Raw genomic sequence first — 22101 nt, forward strand, 5'->3', positions numbered from 1 at the left:
TTCAGCAAGGGGCGATGGCAGCGCAGCGCACGTACGAAGAACGGGCAGAGAACCACCCGAATCCGTGCGCAAAGAGTCTCCTGGAGAGTATCGTGCGTAAGCAGTCGAATCTTTGCGTGAGTGTCGACGTTGTCTCGAAAGACGATCTCTTGGCTGTGGTCGAAGCAGTGGGTCCCTACGTCTCGTTGGTCAAGACCCACATTGATATCCTGGAAGACTTTGATCAGGACTTGGTCGACCAACTCACGGCACTTAGCGTGAAACACGACTTTTTGGTCTTCGAGGACCGCAAGTTCGCCGACATCGGAAACACAGTGAGCTTGCAGTACAGCGCTGGCGTGCATCGCATTGTGCGCTGGTCGCACATTACCAATGCGCACCTGATCCCTGGCCCGGGCATTATCAGTGGCCTCGCTTCGGTGGGCCTGCCTATGCAGCGTGGCTTGCTTCTTCTGGCCGAAATGAGCACGAAGGGCAGCCTCACCACGGGTGCGTACACGACGGCCAACGTCAAGGCGGCGATGGAGGACGAATCCAACTTTGTCATGGGCTTCATTGCGATGCACCGCGTACATGAGGACCCGGTGCATATCCCTGCCGAGGCCACCGAGGCGCAGCGTGCCAAGGACCTGCTGATTCTTACGCCTGGCGTCGGTCTCGATGTCAAAGGTGACGGCAAAGGCCAGCAGTACCGCACGCCTGACGAAGTCATTCGGGAGAGTGGCTGCGATGTGATGATTGTGGGCCGTGGTATTTACGGTGCCCTGCTGAAAGGGGGCTTGGATCGCGAGCAAGCGATGGAGGAGGTTCGTGCGCAAGCCGAGCGATACCGCGACGCTGGCTGGAAGGCTTACTTGGACCGTTTGGCGCCTCGTGCTAGTACGTAGGCGTGCGTGTAGACCTGTCTAACAATAGTAGAGATGGAGGTACGGCGCTCGACGCGCATGTCCACGCGCGGAATGCATACGACGATCAAGCGGGAAGCGACGCCTGATATCAAGGACGAGACGCTCGATGATCCCAGCCCATCGATCAGTCGGTCGCCTGCCAAGAAGATCAAAATGGAGCTGACCGAGGACGAGGCGCGTAAAATCAAAGTGCCGAAGCGGTGGGAAGAGGTGTACCGCCTCTTCTCGAAGCAGCGCAGCGAGATCATCACGCCTGTGGATACGATGGGATGTGAAGAAAATGGGCAAGAAGAGCGTCGGGCAGATCGTGGCCGACGCCGTGCAGATGGTACAGAAGAAAGTGAGGAAGAAAAGGCGCGACGCCTTCGATTCACGACGTTGGTCAGCCTGATGCTTAGCTCGCAGACCAAGGACCCTGTGACGGCCGATGCTGTGCACCAACTGCAGACAAAGCTGCCAGACGGCCTGAACTTGGAATCCTTGCAGGCTGCCCCTGACTCGCTCATTATAGAGTGCATCGGCAAAGTGGGCTTTTTCCGACGCAAGACGGAGTACTTGAAGAAGATGACGTACTTATTGCAGGAACGTTTTCATGGCGACGTGCCTCGTACCGTGGATGAGCTGTGTGAAATCGCCGGCGTCGGCCCTAAGATGGCATTCTTGCAAATGCAGAGCATGGGCTTGAATGTGGGCATTGGCGTGGATACGCATGTGCATCGCATTTCGAATCGATTGGGATGGTGCAAGACCAAGACACCAGAACAAACGCGACTAGCTCTCCAAAGCTGGCTGCCGAAAGAAGTACGTGAGGTATCACTAACTATCAGCTGCATACAAAGATCAACAAGCAGATGGTCGGGTTTGGCCAAGTAATTTGCTTGCCTGTAAGCCCACGATGCGAGTACGTACACCCCAACGCTCACAGAAAGTTTGTGTTACCTGGGCCAAAACAAACTGTGCCCCTCGCGGAGAAAAGTGGACCCCAAGACTTTACTGAAGCGTGTGCCGGTCTACTACATGGATGGAACCGTGGATCGCGGGGAAGGACGGGTGCCTGTGGACGACAAAAGCACCATTCAACAGGATTTGAAAAAGTTGGAGTGGTAATTTTGTATGTAGACCTAAATTCGGACGGAAATTTGCGCATGGGCCAACCCTCCATTTTTCTGTCTCATTTTTTTTTGCTTTTCATCTCCCGCTACGATGCCGCCGCGCGACGACGCGACGACATCGGAGACGGCTAGCAACGATACCCCTGACGTGCTGGAACGCACCTCGCTATCCTTAGCCGGTCATGCTCTTCCACAGACCAAGGCGATGGCACAAACATTAGCGCAGTTCTCGCATTTGCGTCGACTGGATTTATCGAATATGGAATCGTCGGAAGCGTGTCCCCATGGCTTGGAGCAACTCCATTGGATTGCCACGGCCGTACGACGGAGTCGCAAGCATGTCAAGGAGGGACAAACCCCTCTGGACGAACGGCTCACGTGGCTGAACATCGCGGGCAATCCTGCATTGGGAGCGTCAGACGATGCCCTGGATGGCCTCGAATTGCTCACAGCCTTGCACGGTACGTATTCATTGACTCACACCAGTTTTCAACGCATCGCACTGCCTGCTTAAATCTATTCCCTCGGGTTTATCTGCGTTACGTGGCCTCAAAGCGCTCGTACTCTCGCACAATGCACTTACTTCGCTTCCGGCCGTCTTTCCTCACTTGCCGGATCTCAATACCCTTGTGCTTTCCAACAACCAGCTTACGCATCTCCCATCAACATTGCCTACTTCGCTTCCCAGCCTGAAAAAACTGAGTATTAGCCACAACGCCTTGCAAGGACCTGAGGCATTGCCGGATTGGCGGGTATGCTCGCATCTTCGTGAAGTGCGTTTGTGTGGGAACCCCACCTTGCAGCAGCTTCCTTCGCATATCCAGTTTTGGGGGTGCGGCGTGGATGGTGGTGCGCCTGGTCTCGCGTTGCTGGATATTAGCAATTGTGGCTTGTCGTCATGGCGCGATGTTGAGGCCTTGCTGCGTCCAGCTACGTCTTCGTCCAACCGGCATGGCCTGGCGAACTTGTGTGCCAAGGGCAATGGCATTGCTGCCTTGGACGACTACCAGGACCGATGGCGTGCCTCGTACCCGCACCTACACGTTCTTGATCAGGTGCGGTTGGTCCCGAAGAAGAAGGCTGAGCTGCCACTCACTGACTCCGTGTCAGACGTGGACAAGGACGATGCCCTGCCTACGCGCGTCCAGGCGGCACCCGTCAAAACTTTGCACACACCGAAGGAACGCGCATCGGTATCGCGTGATGAACGACCACGTGCGTCCAAGCGAGAGGCTGTGTCCAAACGTGTCAGCCCCTCATCGCCATCGAAGCGTGATGACACTTCTACAGCTAAACGTGGCGAGACTTCACGACCCAAACATGGCGACACGGTGACACAGAAACGTCACGCATCTTCCACACCGAAACGACAGCGCGAAGAGGAGGTCGATGACGAGGCTGTGACGACGGAGAAGAAAGTGCGCAAACGCAGCAAGCGTGGCCCGAAGAAACGAGCTGAGGCTGCTACATTGCCTGAGGCACCGCAATCTGTACCTGCTACTACTTCTACATCCAAGCCGAAAAAGATTCGGCGGAAAAAGACCGTGAAGACCGTGGAGCTGGATATGGATAGCACGCCATTGGACGCAGCGCCACCGTCACCACCTCGTGTCTCTCAACGTACGCCCTCGCCACCGCCGACCAAGCCGGCCGTGTCGGTTACCGGGGATACGGGTATTGTGGGCGTGGTCAACGTGAAACGTGCTCGGCCGGCTGTCACATCCACACCTGCATCATTCCTGGGCCGTCGTGATGATACGCCGTTGGGCGGCTGGTAAGCTATTCTTGTAAGTACAGCATGGATAAACGGAGCCAGCCATAGACAAATCCAAGTGCACAGTACACGCTAGTGAGCATGAGAGGAAGGAATGCATAGCGATGCGCCAACGACAACGTGGAGGGCGCTAGGCCTTGCCATAGGGGGACGACGATATTCGTAAGCACGACCAGGCCTACGAGGCCGCGCAAGTACGCCGACTCGGCAAAGTGCACAATCTCGCCCAGGTTCGACGGCATAGGGCGTAGTACACGACGGCTCATTCCACGGACGACAATGACGTACCATACGGCTGCGTAGATCAGCTTGATGGGCGTCTCAAAGTGCGTGAACAGCAAGGGGAAGAGGCTCACAATGCTCACCGCCGTTAGCAGTTGATACGTCCGCCAGTACGCATACGAGCGGTGTGCGAGCAGACTGAGAGGAAGTACTGCCATCAAAATGGCCTTTTCATGGACGTGCCAGCCCACGGCAAAGGATGTCATGGCACACAGTGTGACACACCCGAGGAGCGTCGTGAAGTTCGGCGTACGCCATACGGGACCGAGGTACACGAGAATGCACGACAGTGCCAAGGCAAAACAGGTCAGTGGCGGTACGGTCGGAAGCACGCCAAACACTGTATCGCCGACCATGCCCCGCGAGGTCGAGGCCAAGACGCGGCCCTGCCAGCGCAGCAATACGCGATCGAACGCGGCGTAGAGGGCCCACACGTTCGGCGCCCAGTACGCATGCATGAGCCCACGGTCGAAAGGGAAGAGTCGTGCCCACATCGCTGTGAGGACCTGGGAAGGCGAGATGGATGTGCCCAAAGCATCCCACACAAATGGAAGAAGACTCAGAGCAAACGGAGTGAGCGTGGCTGTCCCCAGCTTGATCGTCCGATCCAACGCGGCGCTAAGCGCTGCTGGCGACGTGGGCAGTGTAGGAAAGAGGTATGCGCGCAGTAAGTAGATCGTGAAAGCTGGTGCAATGTAGATGAACAAATGCTTGTACTGGAGTAACGAGGCAAAGAGCCAGGCACACAACAAAGGACGCTGCGTCTGAGCGGCCCATAACGCCAAAAACAAGACACCAAAAAGGAAGCCATTGTACTGGAAATGAATATGATCGACCATGAGCAAGCCAGGGTGCAAGAGCACACTGTACAGCATGAGCTGTTGCCCAGGCTCTGTCGCCTGGCCCACGAGTAGGTACAGCGCCACGCCTAGCACACTTTCCGTCGCTAGCACGGTAAAGCGCATGTAGGCCTTGCAGCTCCATGCCGCATACTCTAGACCACGCTTCACATCGACTATGACTGGATCAAGCCAGGCGGCAGGCTGTGCGAGTACCCACGAGAAATAGGCAAAGAAGGGCGGATAGTCCAACGTCCATGGCGACGTCGCGTCAATGTACCATTCACGAAGCGGCAGGCTGTATGTGATCGCGAGCCAATTGCGATGCACCTCCATGTCCGTCGAATGGTACGCAGGCCATAGCAGGAGCTTGACTACGGTGCCCAGCACCAGCGCCGTACGTCCCGCTACCTCCATGATGTGGATGGTCGTCGTCGGTCCGCCAAGTGGAGAGAGTCCATACGCGCCGGCGTCACGGCCGCCGCCACGACGCCCTCCACTATACCAACTCTCACCGCGGCTGGGACACTTTGTACGCACGGCGATGAGTGCGCATCGCTACGATTTCTATCAAACTGATACGCACGTCGTGGTATCGCTATTTGTGCGTAACCAGAAAGCCGAGGATGTGCATGTCACGATCGCACCGCAGGAGCGCACAAGTGTTCTCACTGTGACGATGCCTACGACGACATGGCACGTCGAATTGAGCCACGCCGTCGAGCCTACGCCAGCGCAAGTGCGTGTGGTCGCCCCGAAAATTGAGCTGACCCTTGTCAAAGCTGAACGAGGCGTCACATGGCCGCGGCTTCTGGCTGCCGAGGCTGCGTCTGCGCCTACCGCTGTGCCGTCCACCGCCGCGCCGCGCGCTCGCTCCAAATGGGACGAGCTTGATTTGTCCGAGGCGGACGATCGTCCGCCTAGTGGATCCGGCGACGCGGAGCTCCATGCATTCTTCCAGCAACTCTACGCGAACGCTGACGACGACACGCGACGAGCGATGGTCAAGTCGTTCCAGGAATCGGGCGGCACAGCTCTGAGCACCAACTGGGCAGACGTCGGCCAGAAGACCATGGAGGTACGCGCGCCAGCGGGCATGGAAGCACGTACCTATGAACAGTGACCTACCCGCCGTAGGCATCCTTTCTATCATGACCGTAGTAGCTATCGATCTGCGAACCAGCGTTCTCGGGTCTACTCTTCATCCGCGACGTACGCTGGCCATCCTTTCAGCGGCGGCGTGATCGTCGGCGCGCGAAGTTCTCGAGGGAACAGCGTCGCTAGACGCGTGCGCGCCATCAAACGCGCACGGCGTTTGGCCATCATACGGCTGCCAGGCGCCTCGCCCTCCTTGGCAGCGTCGTTCATAGCGAGACCCATACGCTGCAATCGCGCTTGCTCTTCCGCATTGCGCTTCGTAGGCCCCGCGTACTGCAGCGCCTGCTTCCACAGCGACGCGTCCTCCGCCTTGAGATCGGCCAGGGCCTCGTCCAGGCGCGCACGCTTCGTCTTCAGCGACTGCACAAAGGCCTCCTTATGTCGGCGCTCATGCAGCTTCCACGCGCGCGAAATCGTATCGTACACAGCGCGCGACGCAGCCCCTTGACCCAGAGCGTCTGACATGGTACGGGGACCGGCATTCTTCTTGCCAGCGGGGGCAGGGAACAGCAACTGACGCAGCACCTCGTAGCGTGGGTCGTTGCCTGTGTTGACCGCCGGCGGCGCACGGCGCGAAGTCGATGTCGAGAAGGCACGTGTACCACTCACATCCGCCTTCGGCGCAGACGTCGCCGCACCCGCTTGCGCGCGAATGCAGTTCAGTGCCGAGCCGGCACGGATCCATGACAGGTGGGTCGGGCTCAGCGAATGGCGCGTCGGAATCTCAAACTGTTCCTTCACCTGGCCATCCTCAGCGAGCTTGGTCACGCGCACGCGCACCTGCGTCGAGAGATCGGCGCCTGGGCGCATGAGATCGCTCAGGTTCACCGTCTCCACAATATCACCACCGTCAATCTTCAGGTAGTCGTCCTCATTTTCAAATAGGAGGGTCATGACACCCTGCTTACGCAGATTCGTCTCTGCGATACGCGCAATGCTGCGGGCCAGCACCAGGGCACAGCCGTACAAACGCGGCTGCAGCGCCGCATGCTCACGCGCGCTGCCCTCACCGTAGTTGTGGTCCGCCACAATCATCCACGGCTGGTCACGCGCCTTCCAACGCTTGGCCATCGCAGGAATGGTCGTCGTACGCGGCGCCTCGTCGATATAGTCACGTGCCTCGTTGACCTCGCCTGTCATGTCGTTCATCGCGCCGATCAGCGTGTTCTCCGCAATGTTGGTCAGATGGCCCTTGTACTTGAGCCATGGGCCAGCGGCGGAAATGTGGTCCGTCGTGCACTTGCCGCGAATACGCAGCAGGCAGCGCATCGAAGGCAGCTCATACACGCCCTTGGCCGCGGCCTCCGGCGCAAAGTAGCTCTCAAACGGCGTAAGGGGTTCCAGACGCTCACTCCGGGGGTCAATGACCACCGAGACCTCTGGCTGCGGCGCCGGCATGGGCGTCGGAAGGTAGCTCACATCGCCCGGCACAAAGCCCTGCGTCGGCAACTCTTCCCACTTCGGCGGCGCAAAGCGGAATGACTTGCCATCCGGCGTGGGAAGCGAGTCCGTACGTGGGTCAAAGTCCAAGCGACCTGCAAATGCATACATGGTCACAATCTCCGGCGCAGCGAGGAAGTTGAGCGTCTTCGCATTCCCGTCATTGCGACCACGGAAGTTTCGGTTGAACGACGTAAGAATCACGTTCGACTCGCCCTGTTTGTCGGTGCGCTTCCACTGACCAATGCACGGACCACACGCATTGGCGAGCACACGCGCACCGGCGTCAGTGAGCGTCTGCGTGATACCATCTCGCTCCACTGTCGCACGCACCTGCTCCGAACCGGGAGTCACGTCAAACGGCACCTTGGTCTGCAGGCCTGCCTGCGTTGCTTGACGAGCCAGGTCGGCACAACGGCTCATGTCCGCATAACTGCTGTTGGTGCAGCTGCCAATCAGTGCCGAGCTCAGTTCCACAGGGTGCGGTGGGTCGTTGGACTGCGAGCGCTGCACAAACTCCGTCAGTGGCACGTTGAGATCCGGCGTGAAGGGCCCATTCAAGCTCGGCTCCAACTTCGACAGGTCAATATCGATCACCTGATCGTACTCTGCGCCTTGATCAGCCTTTAGCAGACCGGCTTCCGCCGCTTGCGCTGCACCCCGCGCCACGGCGCCACGGCCTGTGGCTTCCAAGTATCGGCCCATAGCTGCCGTGTAGGGGAACGCACTGGTCGTCGCGCCAATCTCCGCTCCCATGTTCGACATTGTAGCGAGACCTGTCGCAGGCAGCGTCGCCAAACCCTCGCCGAAGTACTCGACAATGTACCCAGTACCGCCACGCACCGTAAGCTGACCAGCCAGATGCAGAATCACATCCTTCGCCGAGCACCAGGGCGAGAGCTCGCCGTGGAGGTGCACACCCAGGGCCTTGGGTGCTAGCAGCTCCCAGGGCGTAGCCGTCATCGCATCCACGGCATCAGCGCCACCGACACCAATGGCCAGACATCCCATACCTGACGCATTGGGCGTATGAGAGTCTGTGCCGAGCATCAGCAGACCTGGTGCAGCGTAGTTCTCCAGCACAATCTGGTGAATAATACCACTGCCAGGCCGCCAGAACTCAATGCCGTACTTACGGCACGCCGACTCAAGGAACGCAAACACTTCATGGTGCGTCGACAAGGAGCGCTTCAGATCAGCCTCGGCACCTTCAAAGGCCTGAATCAAGTGGTCACAGTGCACACTCGCAGGCACAGCCGCCTGTGTTAAACCACACGTCATGAATTGCAGCAGGGCCATTTGCGCCGAGGCGTCCTGCATTGCAAGGCGATCAATTTTCAGCTTTAAGTAGCGCGAGCCACGGATCTTGCTTGCATCCGAGCCAACGCCCTCCAAATCCGCCTCAGGCTCCAGCAGATGCGAGTACAGTATCTTTTCGGCCAACGTCAGGGGCCGTCCACCGAGCAGCGGACGCACACGCTCCAGCTGTGAGAGCAGCTCCGCGTAGCGCGGCATACGCGATGGGTGGGTAGGTCGCTCTTGTTGCGGCGTAGCAAGACAGGCACGTACACTCGTGCTGAAAGCACGAGCTGTGCGCGGCAAACGCACACGGCCTACGTGGGGCAGCATAGGGGTGTGTGAAAAACGAAAGACGCACGACGGCGAACTTATCTGGACTGCGTTCTTCGAATGTGCGGCCGCCATGAGGGGATCACGTGATGTGACGTGCCTGTGGGCGAAACGTCTGTTCTGTCAGCGAGATACGCGTAAAATCTCAAACGGATAGCGTTTCTCAACGCCTTTTTATTCACCAACTCGACGTGCTCCGTGTGCCAACCCGAGTGGCATGGCTGAATTTGGAACGTGGTTCCCTGCATTTGGGACGTCGTTATGGGTGCATGATCCACCACAACTCTTTGAGGCGCTTGCACAACCAATTCACGCGACGCTGAAGCGGTCCTCCTGCTTCTGCGATGGCGTAGAAGGATGGGGTCCTATGTCGCCTCTGCGTGACTTTGACCTTACTCCTTGCTTCCAAGCGATTGTATTCTGGGCCCTGCCAGCTCTGGTGTTTTTGGGTGTGGCATTCGTGTCTCTACGTCAGTATATCCATACACCCATCAAAGAGCGCTCTGAGAACTCGATTCATCTTCTGCATGAAAAGGACGGCGTGACAATCGCCATTGCGTTGCTTTCTGTGATCGAAATAGCTGTGCTTTTCGGTCTTCGTGGGAAGGTCCATGGCTCTGTGGAAGCTCTCGTGAGTGGTACCCAACTTTTTACCGCCACACTCATCACGTTGGCCTACCTGGCCGCGCTCCTCCTGCAGCACGCCACGCATATGCGAGCACGCCATGGATCAGATGCTGTGATTATCTTCTGCATGTGGCATATCGTCAGTGTACCTGTGCGTTTGCGCAGTATCATGAAGATCGCTTCACACTCTTCGATCGAGCAGCTCCTTTTGGTAATTCCTTTGCTTATGCGCCTGATTTTCATATTTGCTGCACTCTTCCTGGAATGCTGTGATGTGGAAGTGCCGGATGGCATTATGCTGCCGGAAGACGATGACGAAAGCGCGCCGTTCCGTGACGATGTCGACGAGGCCATGGCCCAGGACGCCGACGAGCATGAACTGCATGACAAGTATGCACCGCAAGAATCGCCCGTGGAAACGGCCAACCTATTCAGTCGTCTGTTTTTCCACTGGATGCAGCCTCTCATGTCGCTGGGCTCGAAAAAGTTCTTGACGGAAGCGGACATGTGGGCACTTCCGCATGGCGAAGATGCTGAGCGACTCAGCGATGCATTCCAACGTAACTGGGCCGACCTCTCTGCGAAGGTGGTAGCGCAGGGCCGCGATCTAGAGGAGAGTGGCCGTATGCGTTTCTGGCGTACCATCCTCCGATCTTTTGGTACGCCGTTTCTTATTGCTGCTGGATACAAACTCGTGCAGGACAGCTTGGCCTTTGTGCAGCCGCAAATCTTGCGTCGTTTGTTGAGCTTTGTGGATCAATGGGAACTCTCTACTGAGAAGGACCGTGGTACACCGCTACGTGGATTTGTGCTGGTTCTTCTGCTATTCATCACATCCATGATTCAGACTATGAGTTTGCACCAATACTTCCAGCTTGTGAGCATTGCTGGTATGCGTGTGCGTGCTGGTGTCGTGGGTGCCATCTTCCGCAAGAGTCTGCGTCTCTCCACCAAGGCGCGTGGCGCACGAACGACCGGTGATGTGGTAAACTTGATGAGCGTGGATACCAATCGTTTGCCTGATTTTATTATGTACGCTCACATTTTGTGGTCGGCCGTGTTCCAAATCATGCTGGCTTTCATTTCTCTGTACAACCTCCTTGGCTGGACCGCCTTTGTGGGTGTGGGTGTTATGATGATCGGTGTGCCGTTGAACACGGCGCTGGCTACATACCTGCGCCGCATGAGCGCAATTCAAATGAAAGTGCGTGATCGACGTACGAGCCTGATGAACGAGATCATCTTGAACATCAAGTCGATCAAGCTCTTTTCCTGGGAAGAAGCGTTCACGCGTCGTCTGTTTGATGTTCGTAATGGCGAAGAGCTGCCTCTTCTCCGCAAAATTGGTATGGCCAATGCAGGCTTCAATTTCTTCTGGCAGGCTATTCCCTTCTTTGTGTCGCTGAGCACATTCATTGCATTTAGCATCTGGAGTGATCGCCCGCTTACCTCGAGCATTGTCTTCCCTGCCTTGTCGCTGTACCAACTGCTCAATTTCCCTATGTCCATGTTGGCCGGTATGGTATCCATGTTTTTGCAGACGCAAGTGTCAGCGGCTCGTCTAGCGGCTTTCTTCGACAGCGAAGAGCTTGACCAGGAGTCTCGCAAGGTGCTTCCTGCGCCGGCCAAGGGCGAGCATGAGGCTCTGCGCTTCGAAAATGCGACCTTCTCATGGGCCTCGGATCAAGTGTCGCCGACGCTTAGTGAGCTTGACTGGACGGTAGAACCCGGTGAGCTTGTGGCCGTACTGGGTCGTGTCGGTGAAGGCAAATCGTCGATTCTCTCTGCGATCCTGGGCGATATGGTGCGTGTGCAGGGACAAGTGTATGTCCACGGCGAGACAGCGTACTTCTCTCAGGGTGGCTGGTGTATGAGCGCTTCAGTCCGTGACAACATTCTGTTTGGACGCGCCTACAATGAGGCCCACTACAAGCAATGTGTCATGGCCTGCGCCTTAGAGCCGGATCTTGCTATCTTGGAGCATGGTGACATGACCGAGATTGGTGAGCGTGGTGTGAGCCTCAGTGGCGGCCAGCGTGCTCGTGTGGCGCTCGCGCGAGCCTGCTATGCCTCGGCGGACATTTACTTGCTAGACGACCCCCTGGCCGCAGTGGATGCGCATGTAGGTGCGCATATTTGGGAACATGTGATTGGACCTCGTGGTATGCTTCGCCACCGTACGAGGATCTTGACGACCAATGCCGTGTCGTACCTGCCTGACTGTGATAAGATCGTGACGGTGCGCCAAGGCAAGCTGTTGCAGGAGCGTGGCACGTTTGAAGAAGTGATGGCGATGCAGGGCGACGTGTACCGCATGATCACGTCACTCAAGAACAATGAGACAGACCATCAGGACATGATGGCTGAGCGTCAGAAGGCCAAGAAGGCCATGAAAGAGCAGGAATGCACGCTCTTGCCTCGCCCACGTCCGTTGCGTCAGGACGAAGTGAAGGTCCAGACCATTCAGCAGCTACGTGAATCGTTCATCCCGAAGGAAGTGCAAGAGACAGGTTCAGTGAAATGGGAAGTATACCGCCAATACATTCACAGTGCGTCGACGATTGGTGTGATTCTCTTCTTTACCGCCCACATTCTTACGCAGGCCTGTATGGTGGCGCGTGACTTTGTGCTGAAGCAATGGAGTACGGCGAACACTGGCCGTTCGGAGGCGGATCCGTCGGTGACGCGCTACTACCTCACGTTGTACGGCACCATGGGTATGCTGACCGCGATGGGTGTGTGCATTGCGCCGATGATCCTTTATGTGTGGCTCGTCCTGAGTAGTGCGCGCCGCTTCCATGATGGCCTGTTCAAGTCTGTGTTGCGGTATCCCTTGCAGTGGTTCGAGACGACGCCTACGGGCCGTCTGCTGAACCTGTTTAGCCGCGATGTGAGTGTTATTGATGAAGTGCTGCCTCGTGTCATCCAAGGTATGGCGCGCTCATCGTCAGTGGTGCTGGGTGTGATTTGCGTTGTGTCGTACTCGGTACCTCCCTTCCTCCTCGCCATTATTCCTCTGGCACTGGCCTACCGTGCCGTGATGCGCTACTACCTGGCCTCCAGTCGTGAGTTGAAGCGCATTGACGCCGTGTCCAAGTCGCCGATTTTCACGTGGTTCCAGGAAACGCTGGGTGGTATTTCGTCCATCCGTGCGTATGGTCGTACGGGCGCGTTCACAGACGCCTTTGAAGCGCGAGTGGATCGCAACCAGATGTGCTACTTCCCCGCATTCACGTGCAATCGCTGGCTGGCTGTGCGGATTGAGTGCCTTGGCTCGTCGGTCATCTTGCTCGCTTCCACGCTGGCTGTGACGATGGTCACAAGAGGCGGTCCTATGAGCTCAGGCCTGATGGGTCTTATGCTCTCGCAAGTCCTCAGCACGACTCAGACACTCAACTGGGCCGTGCGGTCTGCCTCCGAAGTGGAGCAGAACATTGTGAGTGTGGAGCGTGTGCTGTCCTATTCGTCGCAACCGACCGAGCGTGCGTACCGCCGAGATGAGACGGCGCCGCCAGCGGACTGGCCTTCAAGGGGTGTGGTGGAGTTCCGCAACTACTCGTCGCGCTACCGCGAAGGCTTGGACTTGGTGCTTAAGAACGTGTCGTTCACGACCAAGCCAGCCGAGCGAGTCGGTGTGGTGGGACGTACGGGTGCGGGCAAGTCGACGTTGACTATGGCACTCTTCCGCATTATCGAGGCCGTGCAAGGCAGTATCTATGTGGACGACATTGATATTTCTACCTTGGGTCTACATGAGCTGCGTCAGGCAATGGCCATCATCCCGCAAGACCCGCAACTCTGGCAGGGATCGCTGCGTCAGAACTTGGACCCGCTGAATGAGTACAGTGACGAAGAGCTAATCCATGTGCTAAAGCAGGCGCGCTTGGAATCGCTTGTGAGCAACCACGACGATGGTTTGCAGCGCGACGTCTCGGAGGGCGGCACCAACTTCTCTGCAGGCCAACGTCAGCTGATCTGCATTGCTCGCGCGATGGTGCGCCGTTCGCGGATCTTGGTGCTCGATGAAGCAACAAGCAGCATTGACCTGGATACGGATGCGCTCATTCAGCAGATTGTTCGCTCAGAGTTCCAAGGCACGACAATTACCATTGCGCATCGCCTCAATACCATTCTCGACTCGGACCGCGTGTTGGTGCTGCAGCAGGGCGAAGTGGCTGAGTTCGATACACCGAACACATTGCTGGAGAACAAGTCTAGTTTGTTCTATGCCATGGCTAAGGAGGCAGGGCTTGTCGAGGAAGCCGTCCCGGAAGGCAAGTTGGTTGACGTGCCGACGCAGGAGGCACCCAAGAGCGATGCCAAGGCTCCTGCCAGCCAGGAGGACACGGCCAAGAGCAGCACCGAATCTGCCTCGGACCACGCTGAGCCGCCAACGAGCACGGAAACGCCTCCGAAGGACCATACACCCGAGGCAGAGAGCCGTGCGGAACGTACCAAGACCACAGCCAAGGACAACGACGTGCCGGTTGCAGGCGCCACACCCCCTGCGGAGCCGCAAGATCCAGCCGAGGCGGTGCCCCCCGCCTCGACCGCGCAAAGCGAAGCTGTGCAAAGCGAGTCGGCGAACGATACACCGCAAGAAACGGCGTCCTCCGATGCTGTGACGTCGGCCCATGTGCAGCGCAAGTCGTCGGGTCGCAGGCGCAAGCGCTCGAAGAAGCGTGGCGGCAAGAAAAAATAGATACGTAGGGATGACGGATGTGAGACTATGAATTTGTGAATCTTATGCAAGTGCGTACATGCTACAATGGAAGGGAATCAAGCGAGGGTACGAAAGTTGTACAGTGGAAGGGGAATATATCATCTGGTGAGATATCAGTATATCATTCAACATAGTTCAGGGGGCCCAGCTCACAGAATCGAATCCGTGTCAGACGGCACAGGCACACCTGGCGTCAAAGCTCGATGGGGCATACCTGGCGGCCGTCGCTGCACCTCCGTCATATGGGGCGTAGAGCGTGTAGTGTCCATTGCCTCGATCAGCGTCGGAGACGGTGAGAGCGATGGTACAAGCATGGGCGAGCGTAGGTTGGTATCCCACCGGCCCACTAAATTCGCCCATTCACGGCGATCGTCTTCACTCTGATTGGACAAAGTACGTGACAAGGCCGTAGGCCCTTCGACACCGACACTGGTCAGCGACATGGTTCGTGTCGGCGGCGCAGGCCGCGTCGCAAAAGGCTGGCGTTTCATGGAGGGAAACAGCGCTTTAAGATTCTCCGACACCTGGCTTGAAGCATCGCGGACACGCTTCCATGAGCCTGCCTCCTCGTCACTCGAGGGCCTGGACGCCGTGTCGAGGAGCGCCATATCGCCATTGTCGATCGAGTTCCGTTTATGCATAGGCTCGATGAAGAAGGTAGGTAGCGACGAGCCATGTGATGTCCCTTGCGCCTGTGCCTGTGCATTCGGTGTGCCTACATCCGTAGGCGTCAAAAGGTCCAGACTCGACTGATCCGACGACATTCTTCGTAGATCATGCGCTTCCCTTGGCAACGATGAGGTTGAGGACGACGAGGGCTTGTACGAGATAGTAGGGATCTCTTGCGAAGCAGGCGTCATTTCAAACATCGGCACAGGCGGACATCGTGGCAAATCGGAGGACAAGGCCCGAGACGATACAAGCGCTTCTTTGGCTTCATCGTCCTCTGGCGTAGGACGCAGCCCAATCCACTCACTTGTAAACGCTGGCGCACGCGATGGCGGCGCGACGCGCATCCAGAAGGCCTGTCCCACCGCATACAATCCACGTGATACAGAGGCCATGGGCGCATACAACGTGCGGCGCAGGCCGATCAGGACGACCAATGCGCCTGCCAGGATAATGTAGCGTCCGTAGATACGCAAGAAGAGCATAAATCCTGCATCGTTCGCATGCCAAGACGAGCCATACAGATGCTCGAAGAACGAGTCGGGAGCCTCTTCAGGCGGCAAATTTTTGCCGTACAGCGATTTGGGCAACACACGCACGCCTTGGAACCCACGGTCAGGGAGATCCGGCGTCGATGGTTTTACACCCCGATGCTCCACAGAAAAAGTCCGGAAAAGCGCCGAGACAAACATGGGCCCGGTGGAGAACATAACGGTGGCATAGTGTGTAAAGTAATAGTGGTTGAACTTGGCCAAGGAATGAATCAGCAGCTCCATGTACGGGTGGCCCGCTACGGAGAACATCAGGTCATTGCTCACACCCACAGGGATCGTACGAGGCACAATGGCCTCGAAACGCAGGAGCGAATCGAGTCGGCGCTTGCATCCAATGTCCAAGTCCATATACACGCCACCGTACTTATGGAGGACAAAGTATCGGATGGCATCGGCACGTTGAATGTTGTACGGGTACGAATCAAACGTCTCGAGGAACCATGGATACTCGTCTTCAATGAACTTGCGCGAGCTCTCGTCCGTCCACAGCATGTACTCGTAGTCAGGCATCATCTCAGCACAGACTTTGCGCACGTCGGCCCATCGAGATGGAAGGACGTCTGTTTTCCAAGTCTGATGGATGATGCGTGGAATTTTCTCAGGCGGCACCTCGTCAGCGGACGCTGCCTGTGCACCATCCAGCACGGACGCGCGCTTGTCAGCGCGAATTTCGTCCCAAGTGCCCAGCTCCGTATTGACAATATAGAGCGACGAGTCGACATGGAAATACGACCGGACAAGCGCTAAGAAACAAACAGTGCCAATTAGCACCAAACCCAAAAGCCGCAGCAGGATAGTCACGACCCGCCGCGACGCTAATGTCATTGTTACAGCCGAATGAAGATCACAACGTGGCGACTCTTGCGTTCGCTCGCTCTTTCGCTCGCTTTGTTGGCGTAGAACAAACGGTGGGTCCTACGCGCCACGGTCCTGCACTTAGATCATCACGTGATACCGCAGGCGGCGGCGCCACGTTCGTTCTTCCAACGAGGCGGGGCACCGCAGTACAGTCAGTGCAGCCAGCCCTGCCGCGGCTCTTCTGTGTGGCTGCATTTCGGCGCACGTTGTCGTATTGGTGAGCAGCCTCCCTATCGTGGCGGCGTAGGTTGGTGTTGCGATGGCCCCCACACCCCGCACACGCGCTACACAAGCGCGTGTCGCTATTGACCCAGATCTCCGCGCTAGCATTGTCCACCTCCCAGCGTCGTTGTGTGCGACTTTGCTAGCTCGCGATGTTGTGCCGCAGACCCTCCTTGTGGAGCTCGGCACAGACACCCAAACGTACTACTGCGGATGGACAGGACTCAGTGCGAGTGCCTCTGTCTTAAGCGATCCCAATGCGGGGGAGCGCCTTGTCGTGAGCCCTGCGTTGGCCTCGCTCTTTACGCCGGCGCTCAACGACCATACCAACGTCTCCCTTCGTCTGTTTCGGTCGCCGCCTGTGCCAGTCGCGCAGGAAGTGCATGTGACGCCCCTATCGCCGGACGACTGGGAAATTCTTAGCGTACATGCAGAAGAGGTGGAAAACAATATGCTCGCGCAGGTCCGCGCGGCCAAGCAAGGGCAAGTGCTGGCCGTAGCGGTGGGCCGCAGCGCTGCGACGGTGGTCAAGTTCCTGGTCGACCGTACTGTCCCACCTACTAGGCCTCTTGACGACGACGAAGCGGCTGAAGACGGCGCGAGCATCGCCGTGCGGCTGTCAACGGACACAGAAGTGATCATTGCCCCGCGCGAACGTACGCAGCCCACGACAGAACCTGCCAAGACTCTCGATACCACGGCGCCCAGTTCGGCCTCGCAAGGCCCTCTCACAGCGCATCTGGCTCAAACGGCCCTGCAAGATGTGCTATGGCGTGTCTTGCCTACCTCGTTTACAATTCCTCACGAAGAAGAGCATGTGTGGTCCATTGTCGTGCCAGCAGCCATGGCACCGCCGTCCGTGGATCGGCCAGCGTACGAACTGGTCGCACTGGCCTTTAAGCACGGCAAGCTGTGTGCCACGCGCGTCGCCTGCCCGACGATGGCCCAAGCGGAAGGCCACGAAAGCGCGCCGGCGACGGGCACAGCGACGTTTGTCCCCGGCGCTCCGCCAGACTTGAGCGAGACGGACGATGGCGCATCGTACTGTGCATGGCCTTCGCGTCATATCTGGATGGGCGCAGCGCTTCGTGAAAAGCTGGGCGTGCAGGACGGCGATGTCGTGGCGCTCTCGCCACCGCCGCCCGGCGCCGTGCGTGAAGCGAGTGACGTGGATGAGACTGGGGTGCGTTTGCAGGCGCATGCGCCTCAGATCCGCGCCGGCTTGGACAAAGTACTTGATCCATGCTGGCAGGCGGTGCACCATGTACACCATGTGCGGCAGCTCAGTCTTGCGGAGCAGGGACGCATGGATGTCGGCGCCGACGCGCGGCTGGCCACGATCCAGCGGCCCTTTGCAGGGACCAGTGCGCTGCTTCTCACAGGCCCGACGGGCGCAGGCAAGACGAGCCTGGCGCAGGCGGTCGGATGGAAAGCGGCGAGCGATCCAAGCACGCTGTATCGCACGATGCTGATCAACTGTGCGACGTACATGGAAGAGCGTCTGCCGTTGGTTCGTGCGCGCTTCAAAGAGTGGCTGGACGATGCGGCATGGCATGCACCGACGCTCTTGATCCTGGACAATCTCGATATGCTGATCCCTGCGGAGGGCGAGAACGTCGATGCATGGCGCTCGACGCACCTCGCGCGTGCGCTGGTCCAACGTATCGAAGAAACGGTGCGTGACTATGACGTGTTTGTGATGACCACGGCGCAAGCGCCGACCAATGTCCATGCGCATATCCAGAATGCCCGCATTTGGACAGACAGTGTGCACATCAAGCCACCCGGCAAGGACGAACGCTCGGCGATTCTTCAGCAGTTGGTGAGCGAGGTGGCCCACAAGGCACAGCAGGCGCGTCCTGAGCTGGACTATGTCGCGTTGGTCAACCATACGGATGGCTACCATGTCGCCGACCTGCAAACGCTCACGGATCGAGCTGTTCACGAGGCTACCATTCGGTGCCTATTGCAAGCGCAGCCCGTGTCGTTGAGCATGGCCGACTTTGAGCGTGCGCGTGAAGGGTACACGCCACTGTCCTTACGCGACGTCAAGCTGGAGGCCTCCACTACACACTGGGCCGATATTGGCGGCCTGCACGAGACGCGGCAGACACTGCGAGAGACGTTGGAGTGGCCGACCAAGTATGCGGCGATCTTCGCCAAGTGTCCCTTGCGTCTTCGGTCTGGCCTGCTGCTGTATGGCTACCCAGGGTGTGGCAAGACACTGCTGGCGAGTGCCGTGGCGAAAGAGTGTGGCCTCAACTTTATCAGTGTCAAAGGCCCAGAGATCCTCAACAAGTATATTGGTGCGAGTGAAAAGTCGGTGCGTGACTTGTTTGAGCGTGCGCAGGCGGCCAAGCCATGTGTGTTGTTCTTTGACGAGTTTGACTCCATTGCGCCGAAGCGTGGGCACGACAGTACAGGCGTCACGGACCGTGTCGTGAACCAAATGCTCACGCAAATGGATGGCGCGGAAGGCTTGGATGGCGTGTACGTCCTAGCCGCCACCTCGCGACCTGACCTGATCGACGCGGCACTCTTGCGTCCTGGACGTCTCGACAAGTCGCTCCTGTGCGATATGCCGTCGCAGGCGGACCGCCTCGACATTCTTAAGGCCATTGCACGCAAAGTCCACGTGGCATCAGACGTCGACTTGGCCCACTGGGCGCAGCGCACAGACGGCTACTCGGGCGCGGACCTCCAAGCGCTCGTGTACAATGCGCACTTGGAAGCGATCAACGAGCGGATTCGCGACGAAGAGCAGCCTCATGCCATCACGCGGCCAGACGATACGCCGAACGTGTCGTATGTCGCGCTAGCGCCAACGAACGAGGCCCAAGCACCTACCACGCAAAGCCACGCCCAGAAAGCCGCGCTGGCCGATCGGCTGCAGCGTATGCTGCGCCCAGCATCCCACGCCACGGCGCCGCAGGTAGTCGACCAGGCCACGAACGACGTGACGACTGAGGCCATGCTCGTCCGCACGCGCCACTTGCACACCTCGTTCCAGTCGACCCGACCCAGTGTGCCCCAGGACGAAATCGCACGACTCCGCCGCATTTACCGCGAGTTCGCTGGAGATCGAGATGGCCATTTCCCCGATGGCACGCCTCAGTCGGGCGTCGGCGCACGAACGAGTCTCATGTAGTCGATATATAGTGGTGGCAGTACATACAAAAAGAAAGAATATATAGCATAAAACAGAGGACCGACGTTTAGGCCGTCTCCTCTTCGTCCTCGTCCTCCTCCATCTCCGCAGCGCCAACAGTGTACTCCGCCGCAATGTCCCAACGGCTTCCGCCAGCACTAGCGCCAAGGTACTTGACGAAGCGCATCACACCTTCGTCACGCAGCACAAGGTTCAGCGTGTTGAAGGCAGGCGTCACATTCAGCAGCACGCCGTCAAAGTCCTCGTCCTCGTCCTCGTCCTCGTCCTCGTCCATCGCTTCGTCGTCGTCGCCATTGGCTGCCTCCGCCTCCTCCGCGTCCGCATCTGCGGATTCTTCCGCCTGCATGTCGCGCTGCGCACGACGCGAAGCGGCGCTTGTGTACACGGCCGGATCCTCTTCGCCCTCATGCGGCGCCAGGTAGCACTCCCAGCCACCGATATCGCCACTCTCCCACATCGCATCCAGCTTGTCGTAATCGGCTTTGCTCAGGACACCCTTCGACACGCTGTCCATCGCCGGCGCTTTGCGCTTGCCGGCCAGGCCCTTGGGGCGCGCCGTGTGCTTCACGACCTTCTTGGCACTGCTTAACACGTCCGGCGTGAGAGTCAGCGTGAGATCCAGCACCGTCTCATCGTCTGAGCGAGCAAGTGTATAGTCCAGTCCAGGACGGAAACGACGCACAAGAATAGGACGTGCGGCCATAGGAATCAGCTGCGTAATGTTGGCGATAAAGTGACGGAACGCCGCCGAGGGGAAGAGCTGGTGCGTCAGCACTTCCAAGATCGACGACGGACTTGAGGGCATGGGCGCCAACGGCGACGCCTTCGTGGTATAGTCGATCGCCGGCGCAGTCGCGGGCGTCACTGCCGTGGTGAGCGTCGCGAAACGCTCACGGTGCGGTGGGCCGTACAGCTTCCAACGAGCATCTTCCTCGCTCACTGAGGCGCTACGTGCCGTGCCTACCGCATGCGGCTGAATACGCACAGAATCGAAGCCTACACGCTCGCTGCTTTGGTGCCACCATACCAGCCCATCTTCTTCATCCTTCGCCCGCAAGGCGCGCTCCACTTCGTCCGCCACATCCTGCCGCAAAAAGTCGGAGAGCAGGAGATGCGACTCGTCGCCGAACTTTTGGAAGAGCGTCGACTGAATCTTGCTCGTGAGGTACGCAGGATTCAAAAAGTGTGCGAGGAAACGCACATGCTCCGATGCCATGGACGAGCCAGGCAGCGGCGGAGGACCATACGTCGCTTCGTCGTAGTCGGCAAACAGGGCATTGAATTTCTTGTTGGTAATGCTGCCCACCGAGCTGAAGTTCTTCTCGGCGGCCACTTCGGTCTCTTCCTCCTCGGGGGAGAAACCCGGCTCTTCCGGCTGCAATCGGTGGAACCAGCCAGAAAGACTGAGACGCGACTTGGTCGGATGCACCACTTCCTCGACACTGTGGAACGAGTGACCCGGCTGCACAACAAAGAACGTAAACTGATTCCACTTGGGCGGCACAATAAGCGACGGCACATCGTCCGGGACATGCGCCTCCTTCACGGGGTACAGTTCCAACGCACCGCCCCATTCAGGCTGCCACGGCTCGTCAGGGTCTGGCAGGTAGAGGATGTACGAGACACGGCGTGTCGAAATCACATCATCGTGATTCAGCAGGTGGCACCCATGGCGGTAGTCATTGATGCTCATGTCCTTCTTTGTCGCACTCAGCGGACCACATCCCGTCACACGACGGACCCACGCACGGAACTCGTCAGAGTACAGGGCATTGCGCACCTGCAACAGCGCTTGAAGACGCTTGGCTTCTTCTTCCGGCAGGCCATCCAGGTTGGCCAGATCGCCCGTCTGGTTCACCTTGTAAATATCCGTTTCTTTTTCCGTAAAGTGCAGCTCGTCTACAATCTCCGTACGTGCGCGACGCAAGAGATCCTCGTCAATCAGACCCTCAATCACTGAGTGGTGGTACGGTCCACTTGCGTCGTACTCGGCATGCTTCTTCGATACATGCTCGTCGTCAAAGACGTGGGGGCCAAAGCACGCCCGCACACTCGTCATGGTGGTGAGGTCACGCCTCGGCCTTCGATCATGCAAAAAAGTGCACGGAGTGGAGGTCACGTGGAGGAAAAAAGGAGC

At 58.1% G+C, this 22101-nt stretch overlaps 9 protein-coding genes across 9 annotated transcripts; 5 read left to right on the plus strand and 4 right to left on the minus strand.

Annotated features, from left to right (window-relative positions):
• Positions 1-14: 14 nt before the first annotated feature.
• Malapachy_0665 (orotidine-5 -monophosphate decarboxylase) lies at positions 15-2015 on the plus strand (the record flags this gene model as incomplete). The annotated part of the gene is made up of 4 exons (XM_018135180.1): positions 15-879; positions 916-1709; positions 1736-1809; positions 1838-2015. The coding sequence occupies 4 exons, from the start codon at positions 15-17 to the stop codon at positions 2013-2015; spliced, it is 1911 nt and encodes a 636-aa protein (XP_017992217.1).
• Positions 2016-2111: 96 nt separating this feature from the next.
• Positions 2112-3798, plus strand: Malapachy_0688 (adenylate cyclase; the record flags this gene model as incomplete). The annotated part of the gene is made up of 2 exons (XM_018135203.1): positions 2112-2481; positions 2507-3798. The coding sequence occupies 2 exons, from the start codon at positions 2112-2114 to the stop codon at positions 3796-3798; spliced, it is 1662 nt and encodes a 553-aa protein (XP_017992112.1).
• A 1-nt stretch (position 3799) lies between these two features.
• Malapachy_0669 (glycosyltransferase family 57 protein) lies at positions 3800-5332 on the minus strand (the record flags this gene model as incomplete). Its single annotated transcript, XM_018135184.1, has 1 exon — positions 3800-5332. The coding sequence occupies one exon, from the start codon at positions 5330-5332 to the stop codon at positions 3800-3802; it is 1533 nt and encodes a 510-aa protein (XP_017992225.1).
• Positions 5333-5459: 127 nt separating this feature from the next.
• On the plus strand, positions 5460-6038 carry Malapachy_0661 (hypothetical protein; the record flags this gene model as incomplete). The annotated part of the gene is made up of 1 exon (XM_018135176.1): positions 5460-6038. The coding sequence occupies one exon, from the start codon at positions 5460-5462 to the stop codon at positions 6036-6038; it is 579 nt and encodes a 192-aa protein (XP_017992221.1).
• Positions 6039-6109: 71 nt separating this feature from the next.
• Positions 6110-9142, minus strand: Malapachy_0733 (aconitate hydratase; the record flags this gene model as incomplete). The annotated part of the gene is made up of 1 exon (XM_018135247.1): positions 6110-9142. The coding sequence occupies one exon, from the start codon at positions 9140-9142 to the stop codon at positions 6110-6112; it is 3033 nt and encodes a 1010-aa protein (XP_017992658.1).
• Positions 9143-9359: 217 nt separating this feature from the next.
• On the plus strand, positions 9360-14471 carry Malapachy_0712 (metal resistance protein ycf1; the record flags this gene model as incomplete). The annotated part of the gene is made up of 1 exon (XM_018135226.1): positions 9360-14471. The coding sequence occupies one exon, from the start codon at positions 9360-9362 to the stop codon at positions 14469-14471; it is 5112 nt and encodes a 1703-aa protein (XP_017992553.1).
• A 170-nt stretch (positions 14472-14641) lies between these two features.
• Malapachy_0738 (hypothetical protein) lies at positions 14642-16540 on the minus strand (the record flags this gene model as incomplete). The annotated part of the gene is made up of 1 exon (XM_018135252.1): positions 14642-16540. One exon carries the CDS (start codon positions 16538-16540, stop codon positions 14642-14644), a length of 1899 nt encoding a protein of 632 aa, XP_017992667.1.
• A 292-nt stretch (positions 16541-16832) lies between these two features.
• Malapachy_0711 (aaa-domain-containing protein) lies at positions 16833-19943 on the plus strand (the record flags this gene model as incomplete). Its single annotated transcript, XM_018135225.1, has 1 exon — positions 16833-19943. The coding sequence occupies one exon, from the start codon at positions 16833-16835 to the stop codon at positions 19941-19943; it is 3111 nt and encodes a 1036-aa protein (XP_017992550.1).
• A 67-nt stretch (positions 19944-20010) lies between these two features.
• On the minus strand, positions 20011-22023 carry Malapachy_0735 (nuclear protein; the record flags this gene model as incomplete). The annotated part of the gene is made up of 1 exon (XM_018135249.1): positions 20011-22023. The coding sequence occupies one exon, from the start codon at positions 22021-22023 to the stop codon at positions 20011-20013; it is 2013 nt and encodes a 670-aa protein (XP_017992664.1).
• Between the last annotated feature and the right edge of the window lie 78 nt (positions 22024-22101).

The sequence above is a fragment of the Malassezia pachydermatis genome, assembly GCF_001278385.1.
Source record: "Malassezia pachydermatis strain CBS 1879 chromosome Unknown scaffold3, whole genome shotgun sequence".
NCBI lineage: Eukaryota > Fungi > Basidiomycota > Malasseziomycetes > Malasseziales > Malasseziaceae > Malassezia > Malassezia pachydermatis.